General features: G+C 45.0%; 1 protein-coding gene across 3 annotated transcripts in view; it reads left to right on the top strand.

Annotated features, from left to right (window-relative positions):
- The first annotated feature begins 1,688 nt into the window (after window positions 1-1,688).
- ALOX5 (arachidonate 5-lipoxygenase) overlaps window positions 1,689-14,127 on the top strand; it is a 30,978-nt gene continuing 18,539 nt past the window's right edge. The window contains exons 1-3 of one of the 3 annotated variants that reach the window (XM_026799730.2): window positions 1,689-7,075; window positions 10,828-11,026; window positions 12,755-12,836. In XM_026799730.2, coding sequence (XP_026655531.2) covers window positions 6,926-7,075; window positions 10,828-11,026; window positions 12,755-12,836 — 431 coding nt within the window. In that variant the 5' untranslated portion in view covers window positions 1,689-6,925. The remainder of the gene's footprint in view (window positions 7,076-10,827; window positions 11,027-12,754; window positions 12,837-14,127) is intronic. The other 2 variants (XR_012581109.1, XM_005481271.4) reach the window with 2 other exon arrangements.

The raw sequence follows: 14,127 nt of genomic DNA, 5'->3' as shown, positions 1-14,127 counted from the left end.
ATCTGACCTTCTGGAATCAACACTGCATGGGGCATCAAATGCTTCAAATCTGAAGTCAGCATTTTCACATGCAGCTGTGTAGAGGTGCAGAGCAGAAGATGCTCATTGCTATGATTTTCCTCTAGGAAGAATATTAATTTTGTGCACAGAAGAGGAAATCTTTAGCAGTTTCACTAGAATACATTTCTAGCACCAGTAGGTCAAGGAGACAGCAGGGCTGTGAGAGAGCTTGCTACAAAGGCATACACACCAAAGAGAAAAGACCTGGAACAGACACAAGGGGGCTCAAAGAAAATCTTTTCTTTTAGGTAAGGAAGGGAAGGAAATCTTAAATATGCAACCCTGAAGAGGTGTCTTCCATGCAAAACAAAAGTCTCCGTCCTACATTCCCTTAGTAAAGAAAGTCTGGCTGTAGTAAATTAAGCTACTTACATAAAGTTTGGAAATCCAACTAGACCTCTGTACAAAAATACCCTCCTGGAGAGGTAGGTGGTAGGATAATTTCCAGGGCCTGCTGTTTGACTGGCAGTCTCTGAGATGAAAAGCTGATAAATGGTTTAAGGAACAGAGCCCACAAAGCCATCTGGCTGCCAGTTAAAAAGTGTTGTCTTGGGCTCAGGCATCTCGAGTTAATTATAAATTAACTTACTTCCTCTTGTAAACCATATTTTCATCTGAAAGAGTGTTACTGTCACTGTGTGAAGTGTGTCCATCTCTGAGGCACAGAACAGCATTGGCTCAGCAGCATATGGCACAGCTGGGAGGAACAGGAACAGGATTTTTCATCTGGTCCCCAGGAACTGGAGCTGGCTGGTGAGTAGTTATTTGCTGGCAGGACCAGCATGACTTTTTTCTTGGAGCAGGGCAGGAGATAGTGGGGAAGCAGAAGGGAAGCATTTTGCAAGGTCCATGAGTGCCCTGTGGAGGCTACAAAGGTGTCAGAAGATGCAACTCCAGCTGCCAGTTCTGAAAACCAAGTCCTATCTCAAAAGCCTGGCTTGTGCCTGCACTGCTGCTCAGCCCCCTGCCCTGCTGCAGGACACCTCCCATCCCATTCCTCTATGGACCAGCCTCCTGTCATCCACCCCCAAATTCCAGATTTCCTTATCCCTTATCCACCTCATGCTGTGCTTGTCCTTCTCCTTTCAGTCTATTGTGCAACCCAGATTTCCTTCCTCACTTGCCCCTGGGCCAAGCTGGCTGTGAGAATTGTGCTAGGATGTACCAAATTGATGACAATGTGTGCTTGATAGGAATGACCACAGAAGTACCCAAAAGTGACACTGCAAATAAAAGTCTATGTCCCCTTGTGATCCCAGCTCTTCCTGTAAATCCTCTAGGCGCCAGTCTCTGATGTGTAGGATCTCTGACATTTTGGCATTGTATTGTGTACCACAATACAGCAGAAGAGGATGATTTTTCACTGCCTTGGGATGGATGTATAACATAAAATCAGGCAAGAATATCTCGATATAGAACAAGAATGGAACAGAGGAAAATTCATCTTGGCTAGATGGAGAAAGGAGGCAGAGGAGGTTTTTTTTTTAAAAAAAAAAAAAAAAAAAAAAAAAACTGAAATCAAAAGAGCTCCGGACAAAGGAAATAGGAAGCAAATTCAGTGCATTGTACAGGGTAGAATAATTAGAAATGTAATATTGCTCAGGCAGGGTCGAGTGATGGCAAACTTGAGGAATACTCTTTAAAGTGCATTCTAGGAAAAGGCAAGAATGTGTCAGAGAAACTGAGATCTGAAAATAGAGAGTAGACTTTGAGATTATTAGGGAGATAAATGAAGTTGTCTCAAAGGCTTTAACATCAGAGGAGAGTTTGAAATAACTGAATAAAACACCAGAAGGCTGTACAGAGCAGGGGGGTGGGGGGAAGATCACCACTCAGGGTGTGCTCATTAAATCCTGAAGCTTCAAGGAATCAGGCTTGCAATTCCCAGCATATTTAGACATTGCTGAAACAAACCTCCCAGTCAATTTTGCTGGCACTGCTGTGCTGGGGTGTTCTGATGCTGTCTCAAAGGCCACCTGCCAACAAGGCAGGCTTAGGAGAATGCAGCACTCTTAGAGCTCTAGGGTCTGGTGCTGGGACAGCAGGTTCCTTTGTCATGGGAAACAGTTATCCTTGTGGTTGGGAGAGGACAGGAGATGTCTTGGGCTGGTGACTTGATCCCAGCTGTGAGAGCACAGCTGTCTTGGATAGTGTATCATAGATCATGTCTGCTTTACTCCTAAGCATCCCAAAATAACTCACCAAGTACCATTCCTACAGATAAACCGAGGCCTCTCTAGAGCCTGGCTTGCCACTTACTTTGCTCTCATGTTTACCTTCTTGCTTTGGAAGTGCTGTATTAAAAGAGAACTGATTCTAATAGTGGGATTATGTAAACCAGTATTTCCTTATGCCAGCAAGTTGATGGTTTATTTTATCCCAAAACTGCTTTCAGGATTATGTTAAATTCATGGTCATATATAAGCAGTTGATGTACACCAGAGAAATCAGATGTAAATTAAATCAAACCATTCCATTGAGCAGCCTTCTTGCATCCCTGCACCAAGTCAAGCTGTGGTGGAAGTTAGAGGCATTATTTCAATGAATAATTTGAACCTGCCTGATGTTGCACAAGCCTCTATCAGGATTCTACCTTTGCTTCCTGGGCTTAGGAATTTTGCAGCAGTTTTCAGTCTCTCACTGATTTGCAGTTGTCACAAGTGTGCAGCCCAGAATGATGCCTAAAGAGCAGCCACTGATGCAGCTGTACTCCTTGTGTTTGCCTTGCCTGTGGCTTATCGTGTCCCTTGCCTTTGCTCTCCCTCCTCTTTAGCACTGTTACCTGCACAGCCTCGAGCAGTGGTTTGGGGAGGGGAAGCCTGAAAGCACATTGCTTTCCCTCTGCCTCCCTCCTCTCCTTAAGTGTAGCTGCACAGCTACATCTGCAGAGGAAGGAGAGGATTTGCACATTTAGAGGAAGTGATGAGGTCAGGCAGTTCCAGATCCCATGGTCCTCAGGGTGAGGGAGGTGTCCTGACATCCTGTTAACTGGGATGAAGGATCCAAGGAACACCAGTCTGTAAAGAGGGCAGGAGGTTCATGGGGATAGAGAAACTGTCAGCCTCTTGCAACCTGGATGGTCCCTTGCAGAAAAGGTATAAGATACTGTATTAAGTGTTGATATAGCAGCCCTGCTGGGGTTTGTGAGTCAGCTGGCGCCAGAATTGCCACTGCCTGGATGGCAGAGCAAGGACACTGCTGAGCTTTGCAACTCTAGAGTTCCTTTCTGAGTACTAAGGTGGGACAGAGGCAGTTCCATGAACAAGGAGGGGTTTTCCTCCCCATTCTGGTGGAGTAACATGTAATTAGCATCCATATGTTCTCAGCTATTGAGCTCATGCCCCTTAGATTATTTATGTAGCTTGGGAATTTCTGTAGGCTCTGCTGCTCCTCTCTGTTATTTGTTAATTGCTGCATTGTATCATTTCTCCCTACTCCCAGTCCTTATTAACATATTTCAGGAGGGCCATCTGCCTACCCCAACTGCCTGTAACCTCAGGAGGGCTGTAAGATATGTGGCATCTCCTAGAACAACCTTGTTTCTCACTGACACTGCACGAAGGTAAAGAGGGACAGCAGCTGACTTCTGCTGTGAGTTTCCATGTAGTAAATCTGAGGGGTGTTTAGGCAAGGGGGAGCTGTGAGTAAGGAACAGCAAATCTCTGGCAGGGTAGATGTGGCCTTGCAGGTGTCCTGCCCCACACTAACTCTCAGCCAGACCAGGAATAGCAGCTGCTCATGTTTTAAGGGCCTGGTTTCCCAGGTGGTGCAGGGAACAATTCCTGCCTCCCCAGGGAAAGGGTTGAGAGGAGTAAGCCTGAGCTGGTAGTGACGGTACAGTGTGGGTCTCCGTATGTGTGAGTTAATGTACTCTCTGGATAAAATGGGTTTTGTGTATTCTGCATTTTGTCTGGCAGGATTTTGACAAAGTGTTTGTGATAATGCCAAAAGTAAAAATTATCAACAACCTTTTGAATGTGGACCTCATGCTAAAAGTGAGAAGTGCTAAAAGAACAGACTTAAAAAGAGACATAGCTGAGAAGAGGCTGGTAAGATACAGCAAATGCATTCCTACAACTTTCCTGTGCAGGGCTGAGCCTATCTAGTGTTTTTTAATGAGTTTGTAAGAGGAGTTGTAACACTATAGGAAGAGTCCCAGTCAATCTTTGTGAAGAAGAGCCTCAAACTGTGTGAAAACAGAACTCATCACTCAGGGGAACAGAATTGTGTTCAAATGCTGCATCAGAGCTGAAATGCAAAGAAATGTGGAAACCCACTGATCAAGATTTGAACACCACTTATTCCATATTTGCATTCTTCTTCAGTGAAAATGAAGGTGTCTAGAAAGAGCCTTGGGTTTGACAAATCTATTTCTGAAGCACTTCATATGTTAGAAAGGTTTCGGATATCTTTGAAAGAAGGCTGTGAACCTAAATTTAGAAACTTTAGGGCTAACAGTTCTTGTGCAAAAATGAAACAGAACTGTGAGTTCTTCAAAACCTTATGTGAAGGGAAGGGGAAAGCAAGGAAGATCTTACTGGGTTTATGGTGTGCTCCTATGTGGTAACTTTGTCCATGGAAGTGATCAGAGTGCAGCAGCAAGGATCCCCTGCTTAAATCTCAGAAGTCAGATCTCCGGGCTGGGATTCTGCAACTGCCTCAGGTGGGTCCTGCAACAGCTGGCCATTTTGCACTTGTGTTTGTTATTTAAATAGTGGCAGCAGACTAGAATTAATGCTGAGTACTTTTGAATCTTTTCTATGTCTATATATAAAAGCATATCCTGAGTGTGGGAGAGCCTTGCAATCTAAGTCACAATACAGAAAATGCTTGAGTTACTGCTTGACCTGGAGAGACATAGGAGACCCTCCCTGACTCTTCTGGGAGAGCAGAGCCCAGTATCTTCATGCCTCTGCAAAAGAACAACGGGACCCTTTCAAGGGATCAGGCTGTCCCTGTTGTCCCCGTTGGTGTATGACCACAACATGTAATTACCTTAAAACATAGACAGGCTACAGCCTGTCTTGGGAAGCTGAAGCAGAGAATCCATAAGCTTATCTCACAGTGTGCTCAGCAGTCCGAGGGGCACAAGGCACTTTGCAATGGGACTTGCCAGAACAGAAACAGGCACAGCCAGCACCAACTTCCAACTTTAGTTGGCTTTAACTTCTCACTTCCTCTGTATTTGAAGGTTGCTGCCTCACCTGTGGGCAGAGTGCCTCATTCTGAAAGTGCTACCAAAGTATGATTTGATTAGTTACCATCATACACTAATTAATCCAGCACAGAGCCTCAGCTCTAACTGTACCACAAGTAAAGCACTCCTGAGGTGGTTTTAATTTAGCTTGTTATGCATATCTATCACTAAAGATTCACAGAGCCAGAGAGCAGCTAGACCAAGTGCCTGACCACAAAGAAATGAGGAGCTGGGTTTGATCACAGAGCAATGATGAAATGACACAGATGAGCAGAAGTGCAGCCCAGCCCCTCCCAGTATCATGCAGCTGCTGCTGCTGCAGCACAGAGGAAGATGATCAGTGAGATAACAGGGCAGCATGTAGTGTTTGTTTGCTTGATGAAATACTCGAGAACAGTGTTAGTGGTCTTGGTGTCAAAGTGCAAAGCGTGCAGTGTCTCTGCTATGGCTTTATTTCTCTGGGCAAGTTGGAGTCTGGAGGAAGCACAGACAGCTCTTCTGTCCATAATGTCAGCATCTTAATGGCAGCAGGTGTACTCAGGGTGGGGAGTGTGAAATGGGATGTTTAGGGGGCTTTCTGCAAATGGGGAGCTTGTTGTTATGCACAGTTCTGATCTGCAGACGTGCTGGCATTTGGTGTTACAGAAATACAAAGACAGCAGGGTGTTCCAAAAGTCCAGAGGAATCCAGGGAATAAAGCATGGGCACACACAGGGGTCTAGCCCTGAGGAAAGTGTGAGCTGTACACAGATTTGCACATTTGGTGAATAGAATGGGGGTGCAATATGGTGTGAGTCACCATCCCTGGGAGTGTTCAAAAAAATGTGGTTATGGCACTTAAGGACATGGTTTAATGATGAATTTGAGTGGACTTGATGATCTTAAAGGTCTTTTCCAATCTTAACAATTCTTTGGTGCTATGATAGAGTGAGTAACTTTGGATGATGAAGAGTGGGATATTTGCAGTGCGTAGTGTGTTGTGTCAGTGTAGTTTGAGTGTAAGGAGCACACAGTAGAGTTGATGTGTCTGCACACTGGGGTGGTTTGGAGGTGAGGTTACAGACTGCAGAGCAGTTTAAGATGACATCCTGTAAAAGTGGAGGTGGTGAGGCACACGGGGCTGTGCCGACCTCAGCTGTGCCTGGCAGGATCAGGAATACTGTGTGGAGCACTGTGCTGCAGAGCCGAGAGCTTGGATGCTGTGCAGAGTTGTGAAACTGTGGAAGGTTATCAAGAGGAAAGCAGAGTGTAAATCGTGCTGCCGTGGAGCTGCTGCACAGGGCAGGGGCACGGACTGAGTGCAGGGTGAGGACAGGGCTGTAATTCCGGGTGAGGGGGTGCTGTGCCAGGAGAGGGGCTCGGGGCAGGGCTGGAATTCCGGGTGAGGGGGTGCTGTGCAGGACAGGGGCTCGGGGCAGGGCTGTAATTCCGGTGAGGCGGTGCTGTGCCAGGGCAGGGTCGCGGCCGGAGGCGGCAAAGGCGGGATGGGGTAGGTAGGTGTGCCGTGCCGGGCCGGGCCGGGCCGGGCGGGCCGGGGAAGGGGCGGGCAGCGCCGAGCCGCCCCGTGCGGTGGCGGAGGAGGCGGCGGCGCTGGGCAGGGTCCGGGCGAAGGCAGCAGCGCAGCTCAGCAGCTCCGGTGGGGCCGAGCCGAGCCGCGGGCACCGGACCATGCCGGCCTACACCGTGACGGTGGCCACGGGCAGCCAGTGGTTCGCGGGCACCGACGACTACGTGTACCTGACCCTGCAGGGCACGGACGGCTGCAGCGAGAGGCACCTCCTGGACAAGCCCTTCTACAACGACTTCGAGCGCGGCGCGGTGAGTCCCGGGCGCTGAGGCACCGGCCCCGCCGAGCCCGCACGGGGCGGCAGCCCCGGCACCCCGGCCGAGCCCTGAGCAGCGCCCCGAGGGCTGGGCACGGCTGGGCTTTCTTTTGGCGCCCGTCTCCGTGTGCCGGTGCTCCGGAGCGGGACACCGAGGTGTCTCCCCGGCCGCCCGGCATCCGCATCCCTGCCTGCCCTAGGAGCCAGCCCTGGCTGCCTCGGTCAGACCTTGGGAAGGACGGGGCCCTTCGGCTCGGATTTATGATGGGCTTTCACATCTCCTCGCTCTTTCTTTACAAATACAAAAAAAATTAGTGTGTTTCTTGTTGATAGGTGATGCTTAGGGTCAGTATTTATTAATAGTCAAAGCACTGTTATCTCCAAAGAATTAAACAAAGAGGTAAGAGCATCTAGTGGAAAGTACAATGCCTGCCGAGGGTAACATATAGGGCAGCGTCAAAGAAAGTTGGAAAACAGCATGAATGTGTGAGAATGAAGTTGTGGCTGGGCTATCAGCTGCGCTCTTCTTCTTAGCCCAGATTTCTGCCGTTAGCTGTGCCCTGTCCTCTCTGTGGTCCTATCACCGTGTTTCAACTATCCAAATGTATAATTGCTTGTACTCTGAACATTGGTTTAGAATGGCATTTATTTATTTGCTTATTGTCCACTCTGGAAATAATAGACTTTTTTCCCCCCTTTTTCCAAAATGTGTATTTTACCTGGAAACAAAATTCACAGTTTCTAGAAGGTCTGATGAGATAGAAACAACTTTGAAAATTTTAAAAAGATGTTCAAAAGTTTGGAATTAGACCTCCCACCACATGTACAGGTGAGTCTTCAGTGTCATGGTGCTGCTTTCCCTTGAGGTGTGGTTTTCCAACCATTTGGCTCGCAGCCTAAATTAGGTCCATGGTCTCTTCTGTGTTAAACATCATGGACACACTCAACAAAAGTCAGCATTTTGAGTAGGTGTTGATGGTGTGTGTGGTTGTGGTCCCCCAGATATTTACCAGCCACTGCTACTGAAGTTAATTTTCTTTCACGATTAGACATTCATTAGCTTATGACATTATTACCTGAATCTCCCCAGTGGACATCCAGTCATTGTTTCTCTCTTATCTGCTGAATAGTCACATACTTTAGGCAAAACTGAACTACATTAGCAAGAGAGGTTGAAGGAGACCTCAGACTGTCCTGCAAACTCAAGGTCAGGGCACTCTCCCAGGAAGGCTGAGCCCTGCCCAGCTCAGGAGATCACTCCCAGGGTTTTACTGACCAGGCTCTCACTCCTGGGCTGCAAAAGAGGGATTCAGGTGACTCTGATGGAGACCCTGGCAGTACTCTGAGCATTCATTTCGGCTGGATCCTGTCACAGGGAGAAAATGCCATGATGGAGCATTCAGTGTCTGCCCAGCAGCAACAGGGGAGCTGCTGTGGGACCAGATCCAGCAGGAGCAGAGATATATCCACTAGGTGATATGGTGGGTGAAACAGTAGGTGATACAGAGGTGTGGGTGTTAGCAGCAGTCAGTTTTTCAGCATGTATTTATTGTGGACCATCAGAGTAATCTGTGTTCTGTAAAGTGTCTGGCTCACTGGACACTTGCAGTACAATGTGCTGCATTTTGGTTTTGAGGATGTTTTCTTGGGGAATGCAGTATCTTTTTCCAGGCACCTGTTCAGGTTACATTGTGCCCAAAACACTGTGTCTTAATAGTATGTTGTGCAAGGGAAAGAAGGAAAGAAAATACCAGTACAGAACCAGAAAACTAAAACTGAAGAAGGCCGGAAGACTTTGAGTTTGGTTGGTTTGCAAAGTGTAGCAATTGTTTTCACAGTTCTGCCTTTAGTGTTTCTTTCAATACCATCTTTTTTATTTTTTTTTTTCTGCAAAGCAATTCAATTGTTAATCCTTTTCTAAAACAAATAACAGTTTTTAGTAGATGAGCAGAATTTTGCAGTATTATTTTGTAATTGTTGTCTACTTTCCAGGTTTGGGGTTATTTTTCCTAAATGTTGTGCCAGGCTCTGTAGTTCCATTCTCCTCATAATGTCTTAATTTGCATTATTGCAAATTGGGCATATTACTATATGTGATTAAAGAGGGCATGGGCCAGATCTGAGTAGGAGATTTGCATGGCAAATGTTGACTGAGGGAAAAATATGTGGAGCACCCTGAAGGAATTTGCACAATGGCAGCTCAGTTGTAGTTTTTCGACTCACTTCAAGCCCTGGACACAGGCAATGTTGAAAGTCATAGTTTCTTTTCTTTACATAGTGTCTTTTGAGTAAATTCCTCTGGTGCTGAGTGATTTCAAAGTCTATGGTATCCCTCAGTTCTCTCTTTCCTTCCTGTTCCCCTTTCATCTGATTTTTTGCTTTTGTTGAAAGAAAAATACTAACATGTATTTCCAGAAAGGAAATGTAGCTCTTTGCACTTAGAGCTTTATGCGAATACAAAGAGGAGTTGTCTGTGCCATCCTTTTCCAATATAAGAATGGTCAGTCGGAATCTCTCCTCAAAAAAGAGACTCAGGTTTTGCATGAGATTAAATTGCTTGAGCAGCATGGTACAGGAGTTTGGACAGTGCAATAGTCTTCATTACTCCTGTTCTCTCACTCTGCCCTCAAACTGTATAAAAGCTCCTCGTGTGTCTGGTTTGCTGTACAGCCGCCCTGGTGTTTATCAAGGAACCTCACACAACAAATGGCATTGAAACCTTGAGCAGCCAAGTGTCAGTTCTTACCTTGTACATTCTCTGTTACCTGACACACCTTTATCTATTAGCAAAATTGTCATCTGAGGTGAGCCCGTGGCAGTGCTGCCTTGGAGGGAGCAGAAGCTGTGTGAGGTACCAGGAGGGAGTCCTCCCTTTCAGAACTGCCATTAAAATTGGAATTGTGATGGTCGTAAAAAGATTAAAAACTCTCCAGGATCGTTTAGGTTAATTTTATGTCCTTCTTGCATTACTTAAACAGTAACTACTTTAGGGCTCTGGTAATATAGACACGTAGGCTGTTACCAGAGGAATGAGTTTCTTCTGAAAGTTGGCTGTCAATGTGACATTTCTATCAACTCCTTGGATCCGATTCATATTGCTCTTTAATTTAAATCTTATGTGTACATATCTCTGGATGTGACATTGTACTTAAATTCCTTTGTACATCTGAGCCTTACAAACATAAAATGTATAATTTTCAAAATTTTAGCTGTATAAACATAAAACATACTATTGTTCTCATTTTTAAAAGGGAGAACTGGAGAAGCCCAGGAAGCAAAAGGCAAAGTGGATTTCGGTGATCTGGATCCTGTCCTTAGTCTGAAGCACACATAACTAACACACAAAGGTCTTTAAATTCCTAGTCCAATGTTCTAATCTCTTTAACATCTTTCCACTCCAACAGTTGCATGAGATGTGCCCTAGCAGTGCCTCCTTCGGCTCTTGCTAGGAGAGTAGTGAATGGTTTCATTGGCCTGCATGTTTTTCTAAGACTTGCACACATTTCAAGGAGTAATGCTCTTTTGAGGTTGCATCCAAAAATGTTTCTCCATTTCTGGAGTGTTTTGCATGTTATTGTTTGTTATTTTTTTTTCATCTTTCTGTTGCACTGAAGTCCTGTGATGGGACTTCCTTTTTTCACCCAGCAGAAGCTGGAAAGCTGTGTGAGGAAAGACTAGGTATGCCTGAGTAGTGCTGGGGTGCTTTCTGCATATGCAGTGCATCACTGGCTGTATTCTGCTCTGCAGGTGGACTCCTATGATGTGACTGTGGAAGAAGACCTTGGAGAAATTCAGCTAATAAAAATTGAGAAACGAAAATACTGGTACCAGGATGACTGGTACCTCAAGTACATCACTGTTAAAACCCCAGTGGGTGACTACCTGGAGTTCCCGTGTTACCGCTGGATTACAGATGAAAAGGAGGTTGTCCTTCGAGATGGAAGAGGTGAGAGCTATTAGAAACCAGATTTCCTGCAGAACACCTGGAATTCTTCCATCTCTCCTTCCCATTTCTCCACATACCTCCCAGTCTCTCCCTTCGATGAGGACCCTCTGCCAGACCTCTGCTGCATCCTAGAGAGTGGCTTTCCCTCCTAGGAGTGCTTTCTGAGAAGGCTGTTGGGCACTGGCAGTTGGGTTGGATATTTTGGGAAGCACATACTAGGAAGAGTCCTAATGCTGGCTTGTTACACTGGTCTTGAATTTGAAGGTTGACCCTAATAACAAATTTTTTACTGCTCCACATCCCCATTGCTGGAAGCCCTTTTGATCTAATTAGAATTAGTGTTCCCTCTTTGTTTATTCTAAGCTCCTAAGTGGCCCATGATTAATTGCCTGTAAATTGTCTTGTTTTTATGAGAATGAAAGAAAACCCCATAGTTGCTCAGCAGGTGCCAACTGAAACAGCAGCTTACTTTCCATTCATTCTCTTTGCATGCTGTCAAGTCCAGGACAAGGCAGGGTGATGGACTGGACTGCTCCAAGTAATGGTGACAAACTGAGAAAGGTGTTTTTAAGTGTCTCTGACACCTTCTTGACATGACCAGGGTTTGGGCAGACATTTGTCACTGATGTTTGCTTGTTCCTCTCCCTGGTACCTGGGGTAGGTTGGCTACTGTAGTGCTCTGCAGCCTGAGTGCTTGAAAACAGCTGAAACAAGTGTGAGTGGTAGAAAATAAATGTTTATATTCCCCTTCCATTTTTGGCCACTCGTGGCTGGGGCATTTTGTGTTTGAAGTCTTTTGTCCTATAATGATAACTATGTGTCAGTTTATTTTTGGTGTTTCCATTTTTCATAATTTGCTTTATAACAACTGTACCACTTCCATGGAAGGCAGCTTTGTGTGGCTTTCAGAGTGTGGCGAGGCAAAGGACAAGAGCAAGTGAAACTTTTGTGGTAACTTGGACACAACCACCTGGAAACCATTAGCCATGTACGTTATCAGCTGTACTACCTCTGATATTACCAGCCCCAACCCCAAACAAACTTTAGTCATGAAACTTCTACTGGTTTTATCTGCCTCTACATTTATGTATGTAAAGTGAGTCTCGTACCTTGCCCTTTCTCTGACCACTGAGGAAGTCTCTGTATTATTTAATGTTATATTGAATTCATGGTCAAAAGAGCAAAATGTCTGGAACGGAAGTGTCATTGCTTTTTCTTTCTGCCCTATGACTGGAAGATGTGATTATTTCCCCAAGCTGGCTGGGGAGAGCATTGCTCAAGGGGAGAAGCTTGGAGAAGTTTCCTGCACATTTAGCAGAGATGATCTCAAATAATGTTGTGGTTTCTCTTATTGGTGGAAAGTCCCTTAGATACTGAACTGTAAAATTAGTTCCCAAGACACTCTTCAGACCATTTAACACTAGATATGTACAGCAAATGTCTACATTAGAAAACCAAGGTTATATACAGTTGAGACTGATATTCCTAGTTGGAGCTAATTTTCCCTTGGAAGCACCAAGTCAGGAGCTTGTCTTCTTCCACAGATTCTCTAAGGACCTGTGTGTCCACTCAAAAATACTGAATTGGATCATGTAAGCATTTCCCCCAGAAACTTTGTAAAGGTATAGATCAGAATTTTGAATTTTGAAAACTTTGCTGTCCTTCTCAACACCTGGGCAGTGATAGGTAGAGGAGCCTCATAACCCTGTCTCTTTTCCCTGTTAACAGCAAAGCTGCCCCGAGATGACAAGATTCAGATCCTCAAGCAACACAGGCGCAAAGAGCTCGAATCCCGTCAGAAAATGTACCGGTGAGTTTGCCTCTGCTCCAGGGTCTGTCCTCCTCAGGGCAGAGTCTGGCACAGTATATTCACATTACCACATGCCTCTAATTACTCAACTGCTGGATGAGAGAAAGCCTAAGTTACCATGTTGGCATATCTGGTTTTAGGTCAGATGGAATCCCATGTACAGTGATGATCACCCTGATGCAAGTGGCATTATGGATACTTGTGCCTCAGATAAGCCAGTCTGTGAGACTGCCATGGGAATTCAGTGACACAGCCTCTGTGCAGGCCCTCTGGCACACTGTAGTGCTTTCAAGGAAAATCTTCAGGGAAGATTTGAAGGCATATTTCATTTGTCTCTTACAAGCAGTACTACAGTTTTAGAACATGATCTGAACATGTCAGCTTTTCCTGGAGCTTTTTGGCTGCTGCACCAAGCTAGCTTGAGCTGTTTCCTGCACCCAAAGGCAGTGAAAACCTGGCCCTGTTTGAGTGAACTGGAATGTGCTAACAGAACACAGTTGTGATGTATAAAAATCTCACATATGTATATTATACCTGTATGTTTCACACACACACATATATATATGTACATACATGTATATATTTTACTTATATATCACATATATATTATGTGATATATCATATATATCACATATATATTATAGACATTTTTTCCTAGTCAGTGTCATGATAAGAAAATTCTGTTCTTTCTCAGAGGGTAACTCCAGAAGGCATAGACGTTGCCTTTTGCTAGAGATGTGCTCTGTTAAAATAACAAAAGTTTCTTGCACTTGTATCTCCTTATTGGGAGGGTAGGGGTCAGGGCAAAGGGTCTATTCAGAATTGATGGAGTGAGGCTTGGTGTGTGTGTTGTTTATTTCATTTGAACAAGGAAGGCCGTTCCCTACAAATTACAGGAAATAAAGCAGAGGAAAATATGGTACAAAAAGAGGTGTGCCACAAAATTTTATTTACATATGCAAGAAGGAAGGCAAAACCATTTGTAATTTCAGGGAAATAGCTACTAAAAATTCTGATGCATAGCTGATAATACACAGTGCAGTCTGTGTGTGGCAGGCAGTTTGGAAATACTATTGAAACAGTATTCTTTACAATTCACTTTCTTTTGTTTTGAAATAAAAATGGGGCAAAGAATGTGTGCCATGGCCATTAGGAGGTTGAACAGTTAAATGAGGTTAAACAGTTAAAGGAGATGGCCTTTTGAAGGAATCTAAATACATGCCTGTGTAGTTTTATCTGCTGCATCTCAGTTCTGTAAAAGTGCAGTCCCAAGAATGAGCATGCATTGGGC

This window comes from Zonotrichia albicollis, chromosome 7 (genome assembly GCF_047830755.1).
Source record: "Zonotrichia albicollis isolate bZonAlb1 chromosome 7, bZonAlb1.hap1, whole genome shotgun sequence".
In the NCBI taxonomy this organism is placed as follows: domain Eukaryota; kingdom Metazoa; phylum Chordata; class Aves; order Passeriformes; family Passerellidae; genus Zonotrichia; species Zonotrichia albicollis.
This window is presented reverse-complemented; position numbering and strand designations above follow the sequence as displayed.